Here is a 22,693-nt window from a genome sequence, read left to right as displayed (position 1 = left end):
TGTTTTTCGTTGAAGACGTTTTAAAGAAATCGCGCAGCTCTGTGCGGCGTGCGTTCAATCATTTACCAGGAAGGAAGCTGCCAGGTTCCTGAACGCAGCGTCACAGGCAAACGATCGCAGTGTTTATTTTTAAGTGATACAGAGATGTGTATATTTACACTGTGCTTTCAGACAATGCGGATTTTCACCAGGGGATCTACATGTTACATGGCAAAGGGTTTCACGGAAATCTGTGATAAAAACGAGAAATAATAAATACAGCCTCCTTCATAATCTTTTACAGCCCATCGAGGCTGTGGGCGCAGTCTAGGATAGGGTTAGAGCTTCATATAGAGCCCAGAACCAATCAGAATGATTGAAAACAATGCAAGGGAAATCTAAAAAAATATCTCTAAAAGTGCTGTGTTTTTTTTTTACAATAAACTTGTTACCTGCGCTTTCTCGTGTCTTTCTTCTCTCTCGGGATTAGCGGCGACTTCCTGCCCTGCAGCCGCACGGAATCGTGAATATTTCTCTCTCCGGGTGAAATTAACGTGAATCTACACGATTATCAGAAAGCAAGGTGGTTTATAATCACCTGTCGAACGGGTGTTCAAACCAATACGGTTCTGAAGGGCCGTTCCCACAGTTCTCCATTAGGGGGAGATGGGAGGCTGGTTTTAAAGCTTTGTGTAGCCCAGCATTCATTTAGACCAAGGCTGTCCAATCAATCGATCGATCAGTCAGTCAGTCCTGGAGGTTTAACAGGTGAAATGAGATCGACTCCAGGGTCCGCCTGGATGAAGGTTTGTTTAATTGGTTCGATCAAATAATTTAGAACAGGGTTTAGAACAAAGACCAGAGGTCTCTTCAATAAAAAAAAGTTACTGACACTTATTTTGGTTTAGCATTTTGAGGCACAAGGAGTCGGATTTTTCCCCCAAGTTGTAAATAGTTCATTTTTCCGTGAATACAATCACTTTAAAATTACAGCTATACACACACACGGCAGTTTTAAAAAGTGAAAATGACAAATATTTGTCACAGGTGTTGGTTATAGAAAACAGTATTTTTTAAATAATATATATATGTTTAATGGTAGTGACGTACACGAGGACCAGCTTTGTTGTTACGTAGCCTCCTTCCATCGTCACACGTTTCCCTTCGCGCAGTAATTTTAGGGATCAAATGAATTGAATTACAGCGCCAATACGGAACTGCTAATAAAATAGTCAGGCTGCACTACTGCTGTTTCCCCAGCTGGTGGCAGCACTGCCCGTGTCGAGAGTTCATAACGAAGAACGCAAACAAACGAGCAGAGAGCAGGAGGTGCGGGGTAACATGTTAATTGCCATGGTACGCAATTGAACTGGCATCTTATCTACCAGTTACTTTAACTATAAAACTATTGTTAAGAAAACTGAATAATTAACCAGAAAAAAAAAAAAAGTAATCTGAACCAAAGCTGTATTTTTTTTTTTTAAATAAAAACAAATCCTGCTAAAATAAATATTTGCGAGGCTTTCATGGAAAAAAAAAAAAAAATGTTAATTTCACTTAAAAAAAAAAAAAAAAAAAAAAAAAAAAAAATACCCTTCGTATGTGTTAACAGGTCACCAACATTTTTGGAGAATTAAATAAATATTATAGGTGCGATTAACCAAATATTTTGGCCGCAAATATGTATGGCTTCACCCTACATGCATTTGTTAAAACAACGAAACAAACACCTTTTAAAAATAAATAAAAACACGACAATGAGGAGACAGGCCGAAGCGTTCAGGTTAAGGGTTTTATTGAAAGCTCTTGTTACGCACGCAGGACGCCGGCGTCTCATTTTTTCTTGAGCTGCTCCACGAAGAACTCGTTACAGGCCACGGTAAGAGACGCCACCAGAACCACGTACTCCTGGAAGTCCACTTCCCCGTCCTTATTCTCATCCAGGTCCCGCATGATCTGATCCACCACGTTAGGGTCCTTGCTGGCCTGCGGGAGGAGGAGACAGACATCAGAAACGAGGCACAGACAAGTGCATCTTACACCTAACCGAACCAAGTAGCTTCAATATAGAGACTTGCGTCTCCAAGTCAACTAACATTTGTAACTTAAAACTGCAACTTGAGTTGGAGGGAAAAAAAAAAAAACTAAGCAAATTCGTTTCAATTCAGCGTCTAGTTCAGTAATTGAGAGCTCAGTTGGAATGAAAACCCGCCGCCACACAGGGGGTCCCCCCAGGACCGGGTTTGGGGGAGCCCTGCTGTAAAACGACCCAGTTGAACACTAAAAGCAGCGGTACTGAACTCCGGTCCTTGAGATCCAATCCAAGTCTGTATTCCAACCAGGTCCCACACTGGTTAATTGTCTCCAAGCAGGTTCAACCGATTCAGAACCTGCTTGGAATAAATCACGGACTGGATCTTTGAGGGCCGGAATGGAGTATCAAACAAACAAACAAACAAAAAAAGCCTTTATAGGATTCATACAGTTCTCGTTTCAACCGATTTGTGGTTCAGTTGGTCAGGATCTTCAGCCACCGATGACTTGAGACACCTACAAACCCTGGATGGAGACCCCTGTTTGAAAGAACATTAGAGGAGACAGAAATCCTTACACTGAGGAAGCAGCCCAGCTCCCCTTGCAGCAGACTCTTCATCTCGGCTTTGCTCAGCTTGTATTTGTCCCCTTCCTTCCCGGAATACGTGTGGAACACTTTGATCAGGGACTCCATGGCTTGCTCCAGTTCCGACACCATCTTCACTGCGCTGACGTCAAACCTGGGACTCGGGGGAGGTTAAGAGTATAAACATGACTCCGTGTGTATAGCGGGACAGAGACACCCTAGAAATCATCCGACGCCCCGAGGACTCTTCCTAGTGGATATTCGTTTCTGCTGCACCCGAGACAGGGAAAAAAACAGAAGGCTGAACTGTCTCGGTGTACACGGACAATCACTTCAGGATTAAAAACGTGCATTTTTCAAATGCAGTTATATTACGGATTAATACTAGATCCGAGTAAACCGTTATAAAATCTCACACATTTGTTGCCAAGAATAGGTATACAGTAGGCCTATAGCGTGCATCATGCATGGTAGTTGAAGGATCTCTCTCTCCTCCCCGCAGGGCGCCATCAATTACGCATTACACAAGGTTATCGGGGTATCTAACGACAATACATGCAAGTGCTTAACAGCAGGATATCTAGATACGAGGTTGAATATTTAATACCATGATATTAATAACTACCCCAAAACAGGGCATTAATGAAACGTTAACAATTTTAAAACTGTATTCATTATTTCATTTCTCGTACTTCGATACTAACACCCGACACACCGAAAATAGCAATTCCCCCAGACAAGTTCAGCTAACGGCAAAGTTTAAAACGACTAATTCACACAATTATCAACGCAACACCTGTAAATCGCCTTGGATCAAACTGTCTGCCAAAAACTAATGATTTACAGCTGATATGATCAATTGATATCTTAGTTATGAACAATACATATGCTATATATATATATATATATATATATATATATATATATATATATATATATATACACACACACACACATACACAAAATAAAAACTAGCTAGACTATAGCCGTTTCATGAAAACGTCCAGCGCTCAAATACAAGCCCTGCTAAATAAGTTTGACTGCTCACCTGTTGGGTGTTGCAAACGCGCTGTTAAGACACAGAGAGCGACGGCTCTCATCCGACCCGGCTGAGCTCTTTTATAAGGCGATGAACCGGCAATCAGGTGCGCGCACAACCGTCAGCCAATCAGCCGCGTCCTTCCAGGTGAGACCGATCACCGTCCCGGTGCGGCATTTCTGATGACAAGCTGATGCAACGCAAACCAGCGCGGATAACGATCCACTTTACTATTATTATTATTATTATTATTATTATTATTATTATTATTATTATTATTGAAACTAAAACAAATCGTTGTATTTTTTTTTCCTTCTAAACAATATTTGGTATAATTCTTCAATTAATATCGTATGCACAGAATTTTTTTTAAATTAATTATTCAATAGATCAATCAATCTTTATTTTATATAGCGCCTTTCAGTGGAGCACCATCACAAAGCGCTTCACAAGATGCAGTAACAACAAGAACATCCATAATACTTTAAATACAGTGAAATCGGTTCTAGTAAAACACGAGGATGTTGTCTATATCTTTAAACGGCATTTCATTAAACATAAGCGAATTTACACTCTATTTCCGGGATGCGAGACCAGAGAGAATATATATATATATATATATATATATATATATATATATATATATATATATATATATATATATATATATATTCTGAATGTAAATTAGAAAACAGTCCAGTTCGTTTTTGTTTTTTTTACCTCGGGGTCCTTCTATAAATCAAAGTCATGTATAACTGCCATACTTGCAGCAGTAGGGGGTTATTATAAGTGAACTTATAAACAGGTAACATTCTGGCCGGGAACAACAGGCGGAGCGGATGTGTTTTTGGCGCAGTATAATTAATGTCACAAAACTCCCCCAGTTAAAAAGTAAAACATCAAAGAGTTGGCGTGGACTTGAGAGCAACGGCGTGTTTTATTACAAGTATGGTTCTTTCAGAGATCTCGCTTCATTGATCTAAAACCAGCCACGAGTTACCCGTTTCCTTCAGGGGTGAGGCGGTACACCTGTTGTAACCATGGTGACGGCTGCCTGGCCCCTGCGCCTCGTGGGACCAGAGCTTCTCTCCGGGGGTTATTATTGGATGGCGGCTGCAGATATTAAAATCAGGGCGTTGGCGAAGTAAACCCGACGTGTCCAACAACGCCATGCAAACCTTTTTTAAAATGTATTTATTTTAATCAAAACGGATAAACGTACTCTGCGTTTTTATATTACATTAGGTCTATAATTTATTGTTGCTGTGGTCTGCTATGGTTTGTTACTCTTTGTTATGCTTCTATCAGACTGTATACCGCAATAAACTTTTTTTTTTTTTTTTTTTTTTAAGCCTAGTTAAGCTTGTTTTGTAATATCTGTTTAAAAGCTAGACTTTGGGGGGGGGGGGGGCTGGTAAGTTTTTTGTTGATTTTTTTTTGCCAGGCAAAACACAAATAAAGAGGAAAAATGCAGTCGCACCTCCAGATGTGTCATTGCTATCCTTCATTTACCGACCGGCATGGAAACACCTCTGGCTGTGAGAATTTTAAAGTCATCAATGCAATTAGACAGTCACTAATTATACCTCTTTTGACAATTTTCACTTCCAGCGGTTTGATTTCATACGCACAACTAATCGAAACTACGGACGCAATGGGGTGTTCTGGTAAATGGGCAGGCGGCTGTATCTGGTCCGAATGCTTTGGGTGACGTTACCACATCTGGTAACGTTGCGGTCTCGTACTGGTTTAGATTGACGTGTCGGGTAATAAACTAGCATTGTAATTGAAGATTGTTTTTTTTTTTTTTTTTTTTGGTGATGTCAGTCCTGGGGATTACAACAACAAAATATTAGCGTGTTAAAAGAAATGCAAACAACACACCTTTCCCTTCCGTGCGCCTTGCGCGCATTAACCAAATTCATAGATGGGGAATTAATCTATGCAAACGCACACCTGTTATTCAAAACACACCAAAGAAAAACCAACCGCCAGCAGCCAGGAGTTTCTGTGTATTTTAATTTGCCTTCGACCCCGCCGCATCGCAAACCACTTTGTCAAAAACATGGAATGCGGTTTCCGACAAAATAAATATATATGGCATTTGAGTTCAATACGAAACCCCCAGAATAAACGGGCAGTTCAGGAAAAAGAGAATTGATGACACATAACAGAGGTCTGTATTATGCCGTGGTATGTAGAACTACAGCTCCCAGCATCCCTCACATGTGCACAGGCATGCTGGGAGCTGTAGTTCTTGTAAGACACAGACCTCAATTACGATGCATCATGTACAGCTCTGGCCAAAGGTGTTGCATCACCCTATAGCATTAACTCCTTTATACAGTCGAATGAAAGCTGCTGAGTAATGTCACGTTAACATGTTGAATTACACACCGCCGCTTTGTATAGTTTTCCATATACTTAATGAAAAACTGACACAAGTTGAAACGGTAGACACTTGCAATAACTTTTCATAGTTTCTTTGATTACCTGATATTAAATAAAATATTTAAATTATGTTATATATATATATATATATACACACACACACACACACACACACATATATATATATATATATATATATATATATATATATATATAGAGTATACTTTTTTTTTTTTTAATTATGTCTCAATCTTAAAATTCTAGGTGATACTAAACTTTTGTCCCTAGCTGTACTGTGTCCTGTCTGTGCTGCTACAGCAATGCCAGTGCCAAAGGGTCCTGGGTTTGAAGACTCAAGTCTGACACATAATCAACAACAGCAAACACAACGAAGCATTTAATGTCTGTGTTGACATGAGGAGAGGCAGGCCTTGAGTGACAGACGGACAGACGCACAATCCTGCCGACGAAGAGCCGCGGGATTTGGTTTCACCCGAATATCAACCCCTTTCTGTCTTAGTTTAACTGCTCTCCCCGCGGCCGCCGAAAACAGACAATTGGGCCGAGGCGAGGCGTCATTCAGCAAGGCCGTCAGGCAGCGCCATTGCCATGACAACCCAGGCCTCAGAGACCAGCTCAGTGACCTGGGGAGGATAAATGAACGGATCTTCCAATTGTTCAGGGAACCAAATCCCTCCTGCTCTTATTACACCGAGGCAGGTGAAACTGGAGTGTGGGTGAGCAGGTGCTCACTCTTCCCATGGAGAGGCTTTTTTTTTTAAATTGATCTGAAGTCCTGTCTTACCTGTTTGCCTGTTTGTTTGCGTGCCCACTTGGGGTTAGCATGTGCCTTGGGTCTCAAAGGGCAGGCTGCAAGTCTCTATCAGCGGTTGTCTGGACAAGGCTGTGGCAGAAGTTGGCATCTGCTTAGAGTTCAGAGAAATCCTTGATTTATGAATTCAGTCGGGTGTAACTTTATTACAACACCTCAAGTTTTGTCAATGATATCCTTTATATATACCTGCCTAAATGAAAACCTCTGGGTGTGATGATTTCAATCTCCGCTCAGTAATCAGGGATACAGAAACACACTCGTGTGTGAAAATGTCAGACCGCTCTGTGCTTTAATCAGGCGTCTTAGAAGCAAGTAAATAAGTGTTAATTGGTCCATTCCTGGTAGTTCATGACCAATTTGTCAGTGAATTTCCCTGAGATGTAGTGGAGCAGCATAAAAGTCGACAAAATTGTATTATATTCCTTGAAAAAAACGATTTACTATTATGAACCGTTTTGAACAATGTTGTGTTGGTCATTATAGTCCAGTATTAGAAATTACAAAAAATAAAACGCATTAGAAAGTTCAACTGCAAAGGTATGTAAACAGTGTGTTGTGTTTAAGTTCCTAAGTTGTGTTTTCAGGGGTCATTTTATCTCAAATAAAGGCTTTCATTTGATACAACTTCATAGTAATGGATAAAGCGAGTCCTGCTTTTTGTTTGAAGCTGTCTGAAGATTTTCGGTTCAGCAGACGCAGCTTGCAAATACTGTTACACACAGTAACCGATAATCTGATCTGTAGAAAATAAGAAAAGAAAAATCATCACTTGTCACAATTAGGAATTCTGGTCAAAATAATAATAATAAAAATATATAACAATAAATCACATTTCAACTTCTCTCTATTTACAATTAGTTTTATTTACACAAACAAAAACAGAGAAACACACTGAAGCAAAACATTCAAGCCAAATTCAAAAGAAAAATGATGAGGGTAATGATAAATATTACAATCCTATATATATACATATTTAAGAATACACATTTTATTCTATTGAAATGCTGGTGAAAATTATGTGGACAATACAAAACACTAATACACTTTTTCATAGGAAATATCACCTATGTATTGTCCATCAACACTTTAGCTACAATTTTTAACAAGATATACAAACGCTGATATGACCTGCTGTTCATAATTACCCTTTCTCTATATTGCTGCACTGTATTATGCAATATAAACTTGTATAAATACTCTTAAGAGTTTCTTTCTAGTTTTAATCGTTATTATTTTATCACTAAAAGTTTAACAGCAGCAGGAGCATGGACCTGTTAATGGCACTGGATGCATTGGTCACAGTGGTTCAGACAGTCTGGTTTGTACCTTGATGTAAATATGACACAGAAAGTCAATACGTTACAGTTTATTTGAAGGTGAAGAATGATGATTTGGGAGAACAGACACGTAAAGAGCTGAAATGTCTAAGCCCCCCCCCTCCCCCCTGTACTCTATGATCCTCTGCTGCTTGTCCACTTGAGTCTGTCCTTCCACTCTGAATTTGAAATGGATCTCAGTGACTGTAGATTTTGGAGCTGCGAGAAAGAGAACAGCATTGAGAGCCGCGAGCGGATAAACAGCCTTCTGCGCATTCTGATCGCCGATTGACTGCGTCATTACAAGCACGTGTTTCTGCAATACACGAATGTTAACAACTAACCTTAACCCATAAACCTGAAATAACCCTAACCCTAACCCCAACCCCTAACCCATAAACCTGAACTAACCCTAACCCCAACCCCTAACCCATAAACCTGAACTAACCCTAACCCTAACCCCAACCCCTAACCCATAAACCTGAACTAACCCTAACCCTAACCCTAACCCATAAACCTGAAATAACCCTAACCCTAACCCTATCACCGAAACCTGAACTAACCCTAACCCCAACCCCTAACCCATAAACCTGAACTAACCCTAACCCTAACCCATAAACCTGAAATAACCCTAACCCTAACCCTAACCCTATCACCTAAACCTGAACTAACCCTAACCCTAACCCATAAACCTGAACTAACCCTAACCCCAACCCCTATCACCTAAACCTGAACTAACCCAAACCCTAAACCCAACCCCTAACCCATAAACCTGAACTAACCCTAACCCCAACCCCTAACCCATAAACCTGAACTAACCCTAACCCTAACCCCAACCTCTAACCCCAACCCCTAACCCCTAAACCTGAACTAACCCTAACCCTAACCCCAACCTCTAACCCCAACCCCTAACCCCTAAACCTGAACTAACCCTAACCCTAACCCCAACCCCTATCCCCTAAACCTGAACTAACCCTAACCCTAACCCCTAACCCCTTACCCTAACCCCTAAACCTGAACTACCCCTTACCCTACGAGATCAAAACGTCTTTCACAACAGTCTAGCACAGCGTCGTGCATACAAACCTTTATTATCCCATCATGACAAGACTATAATATATCATTAGTTAAAACCTTTGTGAATATGGACCATATTTAAAATGTGCTTACTCTCAAACAAAGTAAAAGTATACCTTATTCAGAGCTCTGCTTTCTCTGATCGGCACCCATCCTATCATGGTAATCAAGAACGCTTCTGCCACCCTGATTTAGTGTTGTTTTAATTAATTTTTAATATTTTTTTTTAAAGAGCAAAATTGAACATTCTGGTTATTCTACGCTCGTAAGAATGTGTGCTGGTGAAATAAATTAAGGCATTACTGTTCAAACCTGCAGGTTCTAACTTGTTTTGTTATCTGGGGTTTAAGATGCCGTTCTTTCTTTATTCCTTTCAAACTTGACTGAACTGCAATGTAAATACATCTAAGCCCGTTGTTGGGTGTTTTTTTACACTTTCAAGACAATGTGTCTTAGATCTCAAGAGGTGGCAAAAACTAAACTATAAAAAGCGAAAATATAAAAACGGCGACACTTACTGAGAAGCACGGCGGCTCGTGAGGGCCCCCTGTTGCCCCTTTCTTCTCTCCTGGACTTAGATTTCCTCCGGAGTCTCTGGACACGCCTGCCCTCCTCTTCTGAGCTGGAAGTTGGCCTTTGTTCCTTGGATCCGGATCTTTTCCTTTTTTTGCAGCATTTCTTTCGGGAGGGTATGCCGTCTTCCCCAATGCTGTTGACGTACATGGCTCCCTGTACGCTGACATCATCTGACTGGCCATTCCGTTGCCGTCTCGTCTCGGAGGAAGATCGCTCATGCTTGCATGATTCATTCGAGGTGGCAGAGGTGGAGCTTTAGGGATCATCAAAGCCATGGACTTTTTATACATCGTAACCACTCCCCGCTGTTTTTCTATTTGCTTGTGTTTCAAGTTCATCTCAATACGATCCACAGCTGGCTGCTCCATGAAAGCTATAGTCTCTGGTCTTGTCTGTAATAATGCCAGACCAGGAAGAATTGCCTTTTTCATTTCCAATTTGATTGCTAGGCACTTCATTGACAGGTGTACCTCAAACCTATCAATAACTTCCATGTCTCTGTTTTTAATTGAAAACTGTACATACGGAGCTCTTAATTTACTTTGATTCTGTGCTGTCCCCTTAGCTGACACAAAGGGAGGAGGCTTTTTGTCGAGTGGCTTTCCTTTTCCAGAAGGAGAGGAATTTGTTAAAAGACTTTCTGTCTCTTTCTGCTGAAGCAGGTCTTTAACTAGAGAAGCGGGTGGGCACACTGCTTTCAATGAAGTTATTACAAACTTTGGATAGCCCCATCTTTTATGGATAATCTTTCTCTTGATGTTAAATTCCACATCCTTCCTATGCTTTTCGCTGATGAAAGAAAGGTCACTCAACTCTACAACTACCAGATACTGTGGCTTGGGTTTCAATTCACCTACAATGAGTTTTGGTGCTGGTGGGATGAATGCGTTCAGTGACTCCTGTACCATCATCGGCAGACCCCACTGATGCTGCAGCCTTTTCCGCCTAACATGAAACTCCAGATTGTCTCTGACCTCTTTGGAAAGGAACGGAGTGTCAACAGCCTCGAAAACCACTGGAGCCCCAGAGGGTTTAATTCGAGGTGGCAGAGGTGGAGCTTTAGGGATCATCAAAGCCATGGACTTTTTATACATTGTAACCACTCCCCACTGGCTTTCAATTCGCTTGTGTTTCAAGTTCATCTCAATACGATCAATAGCTGGCTGCTCCATGAAAAATACAGTTTCTGGTCTTGTCTGCAACAATGCCAGACCAAGAGGAGTTCGCTTTTCAAGTGGCTTTTTAACAACAGGGAAAGCAATTTTGTAAGACGTTTGCACAGTCTTTGGTATCATTTCCAATTTGATTGCTAAGCACTTCATTGACAGGTGTACCTCAAACCTATCAATAACCTCCGGATCTCTGTTCTTAACTGAAAACTGTACATCTAGAGCTCTTAATTTACTTTGATTCTGCGCTGTCCCCTTAGCTGACATAAAGGGAGGAGGCTTTTTGTCCAGTGCCTTTACTTTTCCAGAAGGAGAGGAATTTGTCAGACGTTCTGTCTCTTTCTGCTGGAGCAAGTCATTGACTAGAGAAACAGGTGGGCAGACTGCTTTCAATGACTTTATTACAAACTTTGGATAGCCCCATCTTTTATGGATAATCTTTCTCTTGATGTTGAATTCCACATCCTTTCTATGCTTTTCACTGATGAAAGGAAGGTCACTCAACTCTACAACTTTCTGATACTGTGGCTTGGGTTTCAATTCACTTACAATGAGTTTTGGTGCTGGTGGGATGAATGCGTTCAGCGACTCCTGTACCATCATCGGCAGACCCCACTGATGCTGCAGCTTTTTACGCTTAACATGAAACTCCAGATTGTCTCTGACCTCTTTGGAAAGGAACGGAGTGTCAACAGCCTCGAAAACCACTGGAGCCCCAGAGGGTTTAATGCGAAGTGGCAGAGGTGGAGCTTTAGGGATCATCAAAGCCATGGACTTTTTATACATCGTAACCACTCCCCACTGGTTTTCAATTCGCTTGTGTTTCAAGTTCATCTCAATACGATCAATAGCTGGCTGCTCCATGAAAAATACAGGTTCTGGTCTTGTCTGCAAAACTACCACACCAGGAGGAATTCTCTTTTTCAGTGGTATTTTAACAACAGGGAAAACAATTTTGTTAGAAGTTTGCACAATCTTGGGTATCATTTCCAATTTGATTGCTAAGCACTTCATTGACAGGTGTACCTCAAACCTATCAATAATTTCTGGATCTCTGTTCTTAATTGAAAACTGTACATCTAGAGCTCTTAATTTACTTTGATTCTGCGCTGTCCCCTTAGCTGACACAAAGGGAGGAGGCTTTTTGTCCAGTGCCTTTACTTTTCCAGAAGGAGAGGGATTTGTGAAAAGACTTTCTGTCTCTTTCTGCTGAAGCAGGTCTTTAACTAGAGAAGCAGGTGGGCAGACTGCTTTCAATGAAGTTATAACAAACTTTGGATAGCCCCATCTTTTATGGATAATCTTTCTCTTGATGTTAAATTCCACATCCTTTCTATGCTTTTCACTGATGAAAGGAAGGTCACTCAACTCTACAACTATCTGATATTGTGGCATGTGATGTAATTCACTTACAATGAGTTTTGGTGCTGGTGGAATGAATGCGTTCAGCGACTCCTGTACCATCATCGGCAGACCCCACTGATGCTGCAGCTTTTTACGCCTAACATGAAACTCCAGATTGTCTCTGACCTCTTTGGAAAGGAATGGAGTGTCAACAGCCTCGAAAACCACTGGAGCCCCAGAGGGTTTAATTTGAGGTGGCAGAGGTGGAGCTTTAGGGATCATCAAAGCCATGGACTTTTTATACATTGTAACCACTCCCCACAGGTTTTCAATTTGCTTGTGTTTCAAATTCATCTCAATACGATCAATAGCTGGCTGCTCCATAAAAGCTATAGTCTCTGGTCTTGTCTGTAACAATGCCAAACCAGGAGGAATTCACTTTTCCAGTGGCTTTTTAACAACAGGGAAAACAATTTTGTTAGAAGTTTGCACAGTCTTTGGTATCATTTCCAATTTGATTGCTAAGCACTTCATTGATAGGTGTACCTCAAATGTATCAATAATTTCCAGATCTCTGTTCTTAAATGAAAACTGTACATCTCGAGCTCTTAATTTATTTTCATTCTGTGATGTCCCTTCAGCTGACACAGAGTGATTAGGCTTTTTGTGCAGTGCATTTCCTTTTCCAGAAGGAGAGGAATTTGTCAGATGTTCTGTCTCTTTCTGCTGGAACAAGTCTTTAACTACAGAAGCGGGTGGGCACACTGTTTTCAATGACTTTATTACAAACTTTGGATAGCCCCATCTTTTGTGGATAATCTTTCTCTTGATGTTAAATTCCACATCCTTTCTATGCTTTTCGCTGATGAAAGAAAGGTCACTCAACTCCACAACTACCTGATACTGTGGCTTGGGTTTCAATTCATCTACAATGAGTTTTGGTGCTGGTGGGATGAATGCGTTCAGCGACTCCTGTACCATCATCGGCAGACCCCACTGATGCTGCAGCCTTTTCCGCCTAACATGAAACTCCAGATTGTCTCTGACCTCTTTGGAAAGGAATGGAGTGTCAACAGCCTCGAAAACCACTGGAGCCCCAGAGGGTTTAATTCGAGGTGGCAGAGGTGGAGCTTTAGGGATCATCAAAGCCATGGACTTTTTATACATCGTAACCACTCCCCACTGGTTTTCAATTCTCTTGTGTTTCAAGTTCATCTCAATACGATCAATAGCTGGCTGCTCCATGAAAAATACAGTTTCTGGTCTTGTCTGCAACAATGCCAGACCAAGAGGAGTTCGCTTTTCCAGTGGCTTTTTAACAACAGGGAAAGCAATTTTGTAAGACGCTTGCACAGTCTTTGGTATCATTTCTAATTTGATAGCCAAGCACTTCATTGACAGGTGTACCTCAAACCTATCAATAACTTCCATGTCTCTGTTTTTAATTGAAAACTGTACATACGGAGCTCTTAATTTACTTTGATTCTGTGCTGTCTCCTTAGTTGACACAAAGGGAGGAGGCTTTTTGTTGAGTGGCTTTCTTTTTCCAGAAGGAGAGGAATTTGTTAAAAGACTTTCTGTCTCTTTCTGCTGAAGCAGGTCTTTAACTAGAGAAGCAGGTGGGCACACTGCTTTCAATGAAGTTATTACAAACTTTGGATAGCCCCATCTTTTATGGATAATCTTTCTCTTGATGTTAAATTCCAAAACATTCCGATGCTTCTTGCTGATGAAAGGAAGGTCACTCAACTCTACAACTATCTGATACTGTGGCTTGGGATGTAATTCACTTACAATGAGTTTTGGTGCAGGTGGAATGAATGCATTCAGCGACTCCTGTACCATCATCGGCAGACCCCACTGATGCTGCAGCCTTTTCCGCCTAACATGAAACTCCAGATTGTCTCTGACCTCTTTGGAAAGGAACGGAGTGTCAACAGCCTCGAAAACCACTGGAGCCCCAGAGGGTTTAATTCGAGGTGGCAGAGGTGGAGCTTTAGGGATCATCAAAGCCATGGACTTTTTATACATTGTAACCACTCCCCACTGGTTTTCAATTCGCTTGTGTTTCAAGTTCATCTCAATATGATCAATAGCTGGCTGCTCCATGAAAAGTACAGTATCCGGTCTTGTCTGCAAAAATACCACACCAGAAGGAATTCTCTTTTTCAGTGGTATTTTAACAACAGGGAAAGCAATTTTGTAAGACGTTTGCACAATCTTTGGTATCATGTCCAATTTGATTGCTAAGCACTTCTTTGACAGGTGTACCTCAAACCTAACAATAACTTCCATGTCTCTGTTCTGAATTGAAAACTGTACATCCCAAGCTCTTAATTTATTTTCATTCTGTGCTGTCCCTTTAGCTGGCATAGAGAGGTTGGGCTTTTTGTTCAGTGCCTTTCCTTTTCCAGGACGAGAGGAAATTGTCAGACTTTCTGCTTCTTTCTGCTGGAGCAAATCTTTAGCTATAGAAGCGGGTGGGCACATTGATTTCAACGACGTTATAACAAACTTTGGATAGCCCCATTTTCTATGGATAATCCTTCTCTTGATGTTAAATTCCACATCTTTTCTATGCTTTTCGCTGATGAAAGGAAGGTCACTCAACTCTACAACTATCTGATACTGTGGCTTGGGATTCAATTCACTTACAATGAGTTTTGGTGCTGGTGGGATGAATGCGTTCAGCGACTCCTGTACCATCATCGGCAGACCCCACTGATGCTGCAGCCTTTTCCGCCTAACATGAAACTCCAGATTGTCTTTGACCTCTTTGGAAAGGAACGGAGTGTCAACAGCCTCGAAAACCACTGGAGCCCCAGAGGGTTTAATTCGAGGTGGCAGAGGTGGAGCTTTAGGGATCATCAAAGCCATGGACTTTTTATACATCGTAACCACTCCCCACTGGTTTTCAATTCTCTTGTGTTTCAAGTTCATCTCAATACGATCAATAGCTGGCTGCTCCATGAAAAATACAGTTTCTGGTCTTGTCTGCAACAATGCCAGACCAAGAGGAGTTCGCTTTTCAAGTGGCTTTTTAACAACAGGGAAAGCAATTTTGTAAGACGTTTGCACAGTCTTTGGTATCATTTCCAATTTGATTGCTAAGCACTTCATTGACAGGTGTACCTCAAACCTATCAATAACCTCCGGATCTCTGTTCTTAACTGAAAACTGTACATCTAGAGCTCTTAATTTACTTTGATTATGTGCTGTCCCCTTAGCTGACACAAAGGGAGGAGGCTTTTTGTCCAGTGCCTTTACTTTTCCAGAAGGAGAGGAATTTGTCAGACGTTCTGTCTCTTTCTGCTGGAACAGGTCTTTAACTAGAGAAGCGGGTGGGCAGACTGCTTTCAATGATGCTATTAGAAACTTTGGATAGCCCCATCTTTTATGGATAATCTTTCTCTTGATGTTAAATTCCAAAACATTCCGATGCTTCTTGCTGATGAAAGGAAGGTCACTCAACTCTACAACTATCTGATACTGTGGCTTGGGATGTAATTCACTTACAATGAGTTTTGGTGCAGGTGGAATGAATGCGTTCAGCGACTCCTGTACCATCATCGGCAGACCCCACTGATGCTGCAGCTTTTTACGCTTAACATGAAACTCCAGATTGTCTCTGACCTCTTTGGAAAGGAACGGAGTGTCAACAGCCTCGAAAACCACTGGAGCCCCAGAGGGTTTAATTCGAGGTGGCAGAGGTGGAGCTTTAGGGATCATCAAAGCCATGGACTTTTTATACATCGTAACCACTCCCCACTGGCTTTCAATTCGCTTGTGTTTCAAGTTCATCTCAATACGATCAATAGCTGGCTGTTCCATGAAAAGTACAGTATCCGGTCTTGTCTGCAAAAATACCACACCAGGAGGAATTAGCTTTTTCAGTGGTATTTTAACAACAGGGAAAGCAATTTTGTAAGACGTTTGCACAATCTTTGGTATCATATCCAATTTGATTGCTAAGCACTTCATTGACAGGTGTACCTCAAACCTATCAATAACTTCCATGTCTCTGTTATGAATTAAAAACCGTACATCCGGAGCTCTTAATTTACTTTGATTCTGTGCTGTCCCCTTAGCTGACACAAAGGGAGGAGGCTTTTTGTACAGTGCCTTTACTTTTCCAGAAGGAGAGGAATTTGTGAAAAGACTTTCTGTCTCTTTCCGCTGAAGCAGGTCTTTAACTAGAGAAGCGGGTGGGCAGACTGCGTTCAATGACGCTATTACAAACTTTGGATAGCCCCATCTTTTATGGATAATCTTTCTCTTGATGTTAAATTCCACATCCTTCCTATGCTTCTTGCTGATGAAAGGAAGGTCACTGAACTCTACAACTATCTGATACTGTGGCTTGGGATTCAATTCACTTACAATGAGTTTTGGTGCTGGTGGAATGAATGCGTTCAGCGACTCCTGTACCATCATCGGCAGACCCCACTGATGCTGCAGCTTTTTACGCTTAACATGAAACTCCAGATTGTCTCTGACCTCTTTGGAAAGAAACGGAGTGTCAACAGCCTCGAAAACCACTGGAGCCCCAGAGGGTTTAATTCGAGGTGGCAGAGGTGGAGCTTTAGGGATCATCAAAGCCATGGACTTTTTATACATCGTAACCACACCCCACTGGTTTTCAATTCGCTTGTGTTTCAAGTTCATTTCAATACAATCAATAGCTGGCTGCTCCATGAAAAGTACAGTATCCGGTCTTGTCTGCAAAAATACCACACCAGGAGGAATTAGCTTTTTCAGTGGTATTTTAACAACAGGTAAAGCAATTATGTATGAAAGTTGCACAATCTTTGGTATCATTTCCAATCTGATTGCTAAGCACTTCATAGACAGATGTACCTCAAACCTATCAATAATTTCTGGATCTCTGTTCTTAAATGAAAACTGTACATCCTGAGCTCTTAATTTATTTTTATTGTGTGTTGTCCCTTTAGCTGGCACAGAGAGGTTGGGCTTTTTGTCCAGTGCTTTTCCTTTTCCAGAACGAGAGGAATGTGTCAGACTTTCTGCTTCTATCTGCTGGAGCAGATCTTTAGCTATAGAAGCGGGTGGGCACATTGATTTCAACGACGTTATAACAAACTTTGGATAGCCCCATCTTCTATGGATAATCTTTCTCTTGATGTTGAATTCCACATTCTTCCTATGCTTTTCACTGATGAAAGAAAGGTCACTCAACTCTACAACTATCTGATACTGTGGCTTGGGTTTCAATTCACTTACAATGAGTTTTGGTGCTGGTGGAATGAATGCGTTCAGCGACTCCTGTACCATCATCGGCAGACCCCACTGATGCTGCAGCTTTTTACGCTTAACATGAAACTCCAGATTGTCTCTGACCTCTTTGGAAAGGAACGGAGTGTCAACAGCCTCGAAAACCACTGGAGCCCCAGAGGGTTTAATTCGAGGTGGCAGAGGTGGAGCTTTAGGGATCATCAAAGCCATGGACTTTTTATACATCGTAACCACTCCCCACTGGCTTTCAATTCGCTTGTGTTTCAAGTTCATCTCAATACGATCAATAGCTGGCTGCTCCATGAAAAGTACAGTATCCGGTCTTGTCTGCAAAAATACCACACCAGGAGGAATTAGCTTTTTCAGTGGTCTTTCGGCAACGAGGTTGTCTGCAGCCTGGTCCTCTGCACAGTGTTCATCGCTGCTAGATCTGTGGCTGCTCAACAATGACTGCGTCGAAGAACCGGATGAGTCTGTTCTCTTCCCCACCGGAGATACATACCTCGGACCCTTGCTCCTTTTCTTATAGTGCCTCACGTACCTCGATGGCACAGTTATCCAGTCGTCTCTGCTGCTCCCAGCAGAAGACACGTGAGGTATCGACTTGCCAGGGACAGTCACTTCCTCCACGTCCGCCAAGGATTTCCACATTCTGCCCAGGGTGAAATCATACAACATCTGCCTCGCTGTGGGAGAGCATGATGAACCTGTGTCAATCCGCAGAGGAATCTGAGAGTGAAGCGGATCACGAGATGGCGACTGCACGGGTGTGGGGCACTCAGACGGAGCTCCAGATTCGCTTTCCGTTAAGGACAGCATAGCCGTTGCAGGGGGAGATTTTGTCCTTTGCTTCTTGGCATGCCGGCTGCAGGGTTTAAAGCTGACTTCATGGGCGTGGCTCCCATTCACTCTGCTTTCCATGGTGGTCTGGAGATGCTCCAACCACTCCTTGTACTCTTTAAAGAGGTCATCTAAAATCTCATCAGGATGCTCTCTGTGTATATTGATTCACATTAAAAAACGATGTCAATAAATATCTTCTAAAAAACCAACAAACATTCTGATAACATTGAAGATGTTACACACAAATGAGTCTGTATGTTTTGCAAATTGACGACAGTCGTGTAATAGTTTGCTATAACACATTACAAGACAAATGTGGTGTTTGAATAACAATAAATACTCAGTTATACACGGTGCTTCGCTACATTTCATCCAACAGTGAGATAATATTCACCATGAGAACACAAGAGAAAATATTAACGCCAGTTGTATTTTGTCTTCACATATTCTCATGCATAACTCTATTTTGCAGGAGTTTTTAAATTCCACACAAAATAAAACCCCTTTGTATGATAATGTCTCACATTTTATTATTAAAACACCTCAATTTCTACCCTTTTCTAAACCTACCTGCATGAAAACCTCAGGGTGTGACAATTTCAATTGTGGGTCAGTAATCAGTGACATAGAAACAACAGGCACTCATGCACTCAATGTTAGACCGCTTTGTGCTTCAATCAGGCATCTTAAACAACTTCTAAATCTCCTGCGTTTTACCGTGTGTGGCTCTGTGTTCCTTTTCTCTTACTGTTTTAAATGAATTGCATGTGTGGCCTATTAAGGTCATCAGTTAAATTAGACAATCACTAATTTGCCTATTTTGATAATTTTCCAAGATTTTCAGTCACAGTGGTTTGACTTCACACGCACAACAAATTAAAACAACAGAAGCAATGGGGTGTTCTAATAAATGTTAACAACACTGTATGTTAATACGTAACTGTATTGAAGGAGTTTTTAATTTCCATACCAAAAAAAGGTGCCTTATAATATGGCCCATTCATATTTACAGTGAATGTACTTGAATACTGTGTGTGAAAATTAATATGCACTGTGTACAACTATTTCCGCATAAGGTTTAGTGTTTTTTTGTTTTTTTAATTAATCTACTCCCACATGTCAAAAAGAAACCAGAAAAGGAATCAAGCCTCACCCATTTATCTCCGGTGACAACATTAAACCAGGCATCTTTTCTTCAATCAAACCTTAATGAATGAAACATAAAAAAAAGTATTTTATTATTTATTAGTACTTAACCACAGACAACGTGACAGACGCGATGAGCAAACAGGCAACTGGCAGCACATTCAGCTATGGTCAAAAGTTTTGCATCACCCTGTGGAATTAGGTAAAAGTCGAATGAAACCTGCTGAATAATGTTACGTTAACATACTGAATTACACACCGCTTTGTAGTTTTCCATATACTCAACGATAAAACTGACAAAAATTGAACAAATGTGGCATTTCGAAATCTAAATCTACTGTACTACTGTTATGGCTTCCGGTAGACTTTTGCGATTTATCATTTTGTAGTTTCTTTGATAACATGATGTTAAAAGAAAAGATTTTTTTTTTTTTTTTTTGGGGGGGGGGGTATTATTTTCTAGGTGATGCAAGACTTCTGGCCATAGCTGTACAGTCAACTCTCATGAATATGAATTTCAAGCGACCAGCTACAAACAAAATCTGTCTCATCATCAGTAAATTTTATTATAGTTTGCTGTGCACAGTATTAGGAAATTAGTTTAAATCCAAATTATTATTATTAGTATTTATTTCTTAGTAGACGCCCTTATCCAGGGCAACTTACAATTGTTACAAGATATCACATTATACATTATTTCACATTATACAGATATCACATTATTTTACATACAATTACCCATTTTTACAGTTGGGTTTTTACTGGAGCAATCTAGGTAAAGTACCTTGCTCAAGGGTACAACAGCAGTGTCCCCCACTGGGGATTGAACCCACAACCCTCCGGTCAAGAGTCCAGAGCTCTAACCACTACTCCACACTGCTGCCCTAATTAGTTTTAATGAGAATTGACTGGACTTTCTAGCCACTTTATTCGGACCTGCTCCTTTGTCGGGTTATGCCGCCATTTGCCCACGATCACAGCCTTGACGCAACATGGCATCGGTCCCACAAGGTGTTGGAAGATGTCTTCAGGGACGTTTGTCAATTCAGTGGGGTAATACAGTGCAGACTCTAACAAGCTTCATTAAAATGATTTAAAATTAATGTAGTTGTTCATTATTTTGTATTAGTTATCTATTTGGACCCCAATATACATCAGCAATATCATTCTTTGTGGAGTAGTGGTTAGGGCTCTGGACTCTTGACCGGAGGGTCGTGGGTTCAATCCCAGGTAGGGGGACACTGCTGCTGTACCCTTGAGCAAGGTACTTTACCTAGATTGCTCCAGTAAAAACCCAACTGTATAAATGGGTAATTGTATGTAAAAAATAATGTGATATCTTGTAACAGTTGTAAGTCGCCCTGGATAAGGGCGTCTGCTAAGAAATAAATAAAATATACTTTTTGGAAGCATGCTTACCAGATGATCGAGATCCATGCTGTTTTCTATTTTCCTTTAATACATAAAAAAAGAAAATTAGTGATCATTTAACTGTTAAAACATAATAACGATAATTTCATTGAAACTAACAAAAACAAACAACAGAAAACAATGTGATCCTGTATCAGCTTTTACTACAAAACTTTTTAATCATGCAAATTCAGTCACTGTTATTAAACTTAACAAATATTTTGCAATGTTTATTTATTTATTTATTTATTTATTTATTTATTATAATAAAAGGACTGAATTTGGTGAATATGGCAAAACGTTAATATTATAATTGTAGTAACGCCATTATAATGAATATTGTATACATTTAAATATTGTATTAATAATATAGAGAAATGCATTTTAAAATGTTTACAGAATCTCTACCCCGCTAATGACACAGTTAGTAAACACAACTCGCGTATCTTGGCTTCATGTAGCTTCTGTGAAAAGGAAATGGAGTCCATTGTACATCTCTTTATTTTGTTATTTTTCTAAAGGTTTTTGGGTGAGTCTCTTTATCCTTCCTTGATCATTTACACTCAATGTAGGGCAGCAGTGTGGCATAGTGGTTAGGGCTCTGGAGGGTTGTGGGTTCAATCCCAGGTGGGGGGACACTGCTGCTGTACCCTTGAGCAAGGTACTTTACCTAAATTGCTCCAGTGAAAACCCAACTGTATAAATGGGGAATTGTATGTAAAAATAATGTGATAACTTGTAACAATTGTAAGTCGCCCTGGATAAGGGCGTCTGCTAAGAAATTAATAATAATAATAATAAAGGTGCGCCTACAAAGTGGGGCTGTAATATGCTCCTTTAAACAAAAGGAGCACAATTCGTTGTTAATTTAATAAAACGATCGGCAACATTATTTATTCAGAAATATGAATTTATAAGGTTGTTTTTTTTTTACTTTAAAACTGAGCTAAAGAAATATTACTCCGTGAAAAATATAATTTAATTTAATCCCGTCTATAAAAAAATCGGGGGACTTTTTTTTTAAAAAAAAAGAAAGGAAAAGGATGTAAAAGGCTTTTTTTTAATGTTGTGTTTTTTAATTTAACCCCGTGAAGCCCAAGCATTTTAAAAAAATAGATTTTAAATGAGAAAAGCTACTTTCTTGTACAAAATACATTTATTTTTAAAATTTATTTATTTATTTATTTGTTAGGGATTTATTTTCTGTACTGCTGTAAGTGTGGCTCGTGAGGCTGGATTTAAATAAATAAATACATAAATAAATAAATAAATAAATTGAAAATTAAAAAAAGACTTGTACGTGATACAGAAATGAGTTTCACAGAGAAATGTTTAGTAATGTTCTTCGTGTTATGTTTTGTTGGCATTAAAATAATAATAATAATAATAATAATAATAATAATAATAATAATAATAATAATTTAAAACCGGTTTATATGTTGTTGTCTCTCTCCTTACCTCAGCGCGCGGGCTCCCTCGCGCGCCGCAACAGATCCACAGCGCCGCCACGAAAAGCGCGCCAACGGACAGAGGGACGACACAGAGGGACAACAATTCGACAACCATATTGAAAAAAAAAAAAACCCGTCCAGACTTGTGTCTAAAACCAGACCAAAACCGCACCAAAACCAGACTGAAACCAGACTAAAACCAGGGATGAAACTGTCTGGTTATGTAGGCGCGTGTACCCCGCCA

The 22,693-nt window shown here is 40.4% G+C and overlaps 2 protein-coding genes across 3 annotated transcripts; both read right to left on the bottom strand.

The window, feature by feature from the left end:
• Positions 1 to 1,757: 1,757 nt before the first annotated feature.
• On the bottom strand, positions 1,758 to 3,762 carry LOC131696565 (protein S100-A1-like). Of its 2 annotated transcripts, none has more exons than XM_059006257.1 (3): positions 3,648 to 3,762; positions 2,591 to 2,753; positions 1,758 to 1,965 (listed from the first exon to the last, which is right to left on the bottom strand). In XM_059006257.1, the coding sequence occupies exons 2-3, from the start codon at positions 2,729 to 2,731 to the stop codon at positions 1,813 to 1,815; spliced, it is 294 nt and encodes a 97-aa protein (XP_058862240.1). In that variant the 5' UTR covers positions 2,732 to 2,753; positions 3,648 to 3,762; the 3' UTR covers positions 1,758 to 1,812. The 2 variants fall into 2 exon arrangements, with proteins under 2 accessions (XP_058862240.1, XP_058862241.1); XM_059006258.1 differs by having other exon boundaries at positions 2,591 to 2,759; positions 3,648 to 3,720.
• Positions 3,763 to 7,856: 4,094 nt separating this feature from the next.
• Positions 7,857 to 10,490, bottom strand: LOC131703227 (uncharacterized). Its single transcript, XM_059006252.1, has 2 exons — positions 9,776 to 10,490; positions 7,857 to 8,399 (listed from the first exon to the last, which is right to left on the bottom strand). The coding sequence occupies exons 1-2, from the start codon at positions 10,325 to 10,327 to the stop codon at positions 8,316 to 8,318; spliced, it is 636 nt and encodes a 211-aa protein (XP_058862235.1). The 5' UTR covers positions 10,328 to 10,490; the 3' UTR covers positions 7,857 to 8,315.
• Between the last annotated feature and the right edge of the window lie 12,203 nt (positions 10,491 to 22,693).

Source organism: Acipenser ruthenus, chromosome 32 (genome assembly GCF_902713425.1).
Source record: "Acipenser ruthenus chromosome 32, fAciRut3.2 maternal haplotype, whole genome shotgun sequence".
Taxonomy (NCBI): Eukaryota; Metazoa; Chordata; class Actinopteri; order Acipenseriformes; family Acipenseridae; genus Acipenser; species Acipenser ruthenus.
Note: the sequence above shows the minus strand (reverse complement) of the source record. Positions and strands in the feature narration are given on the sequence as shown.

Coding starts and splice junctions, on each gene's coding strand:
- LOC131696565 (XM_059006257.1), bottom strand. CDS start 2,731: ATGGTGTCGGAACTGGAGCAAGCCATGGAGTCCCTGATCAAAGTGTTC. Junction 1,966..2,590: donor AGCTGGGCTGCTTCCTCAGT/GTAAGGATTTCT, acceptor CTCCTCCCGCAG/GCCAGCAAGGACCCTAACGT.
- LOC131703227 (XM_059006252.1), bottom strand. CDS start 10,327: ATGGAAGTTATTGATAGGTTTGAGGTACACCTGTCAATGAAGTGCCTA. Junction 8,400..9,775: donor ACGAGCCGCCGTGCTTCTCA/GTAAGTGTCGCC, acceptor TCTTTCTCGCAG/CTCCAAAATCTACAGTCACT.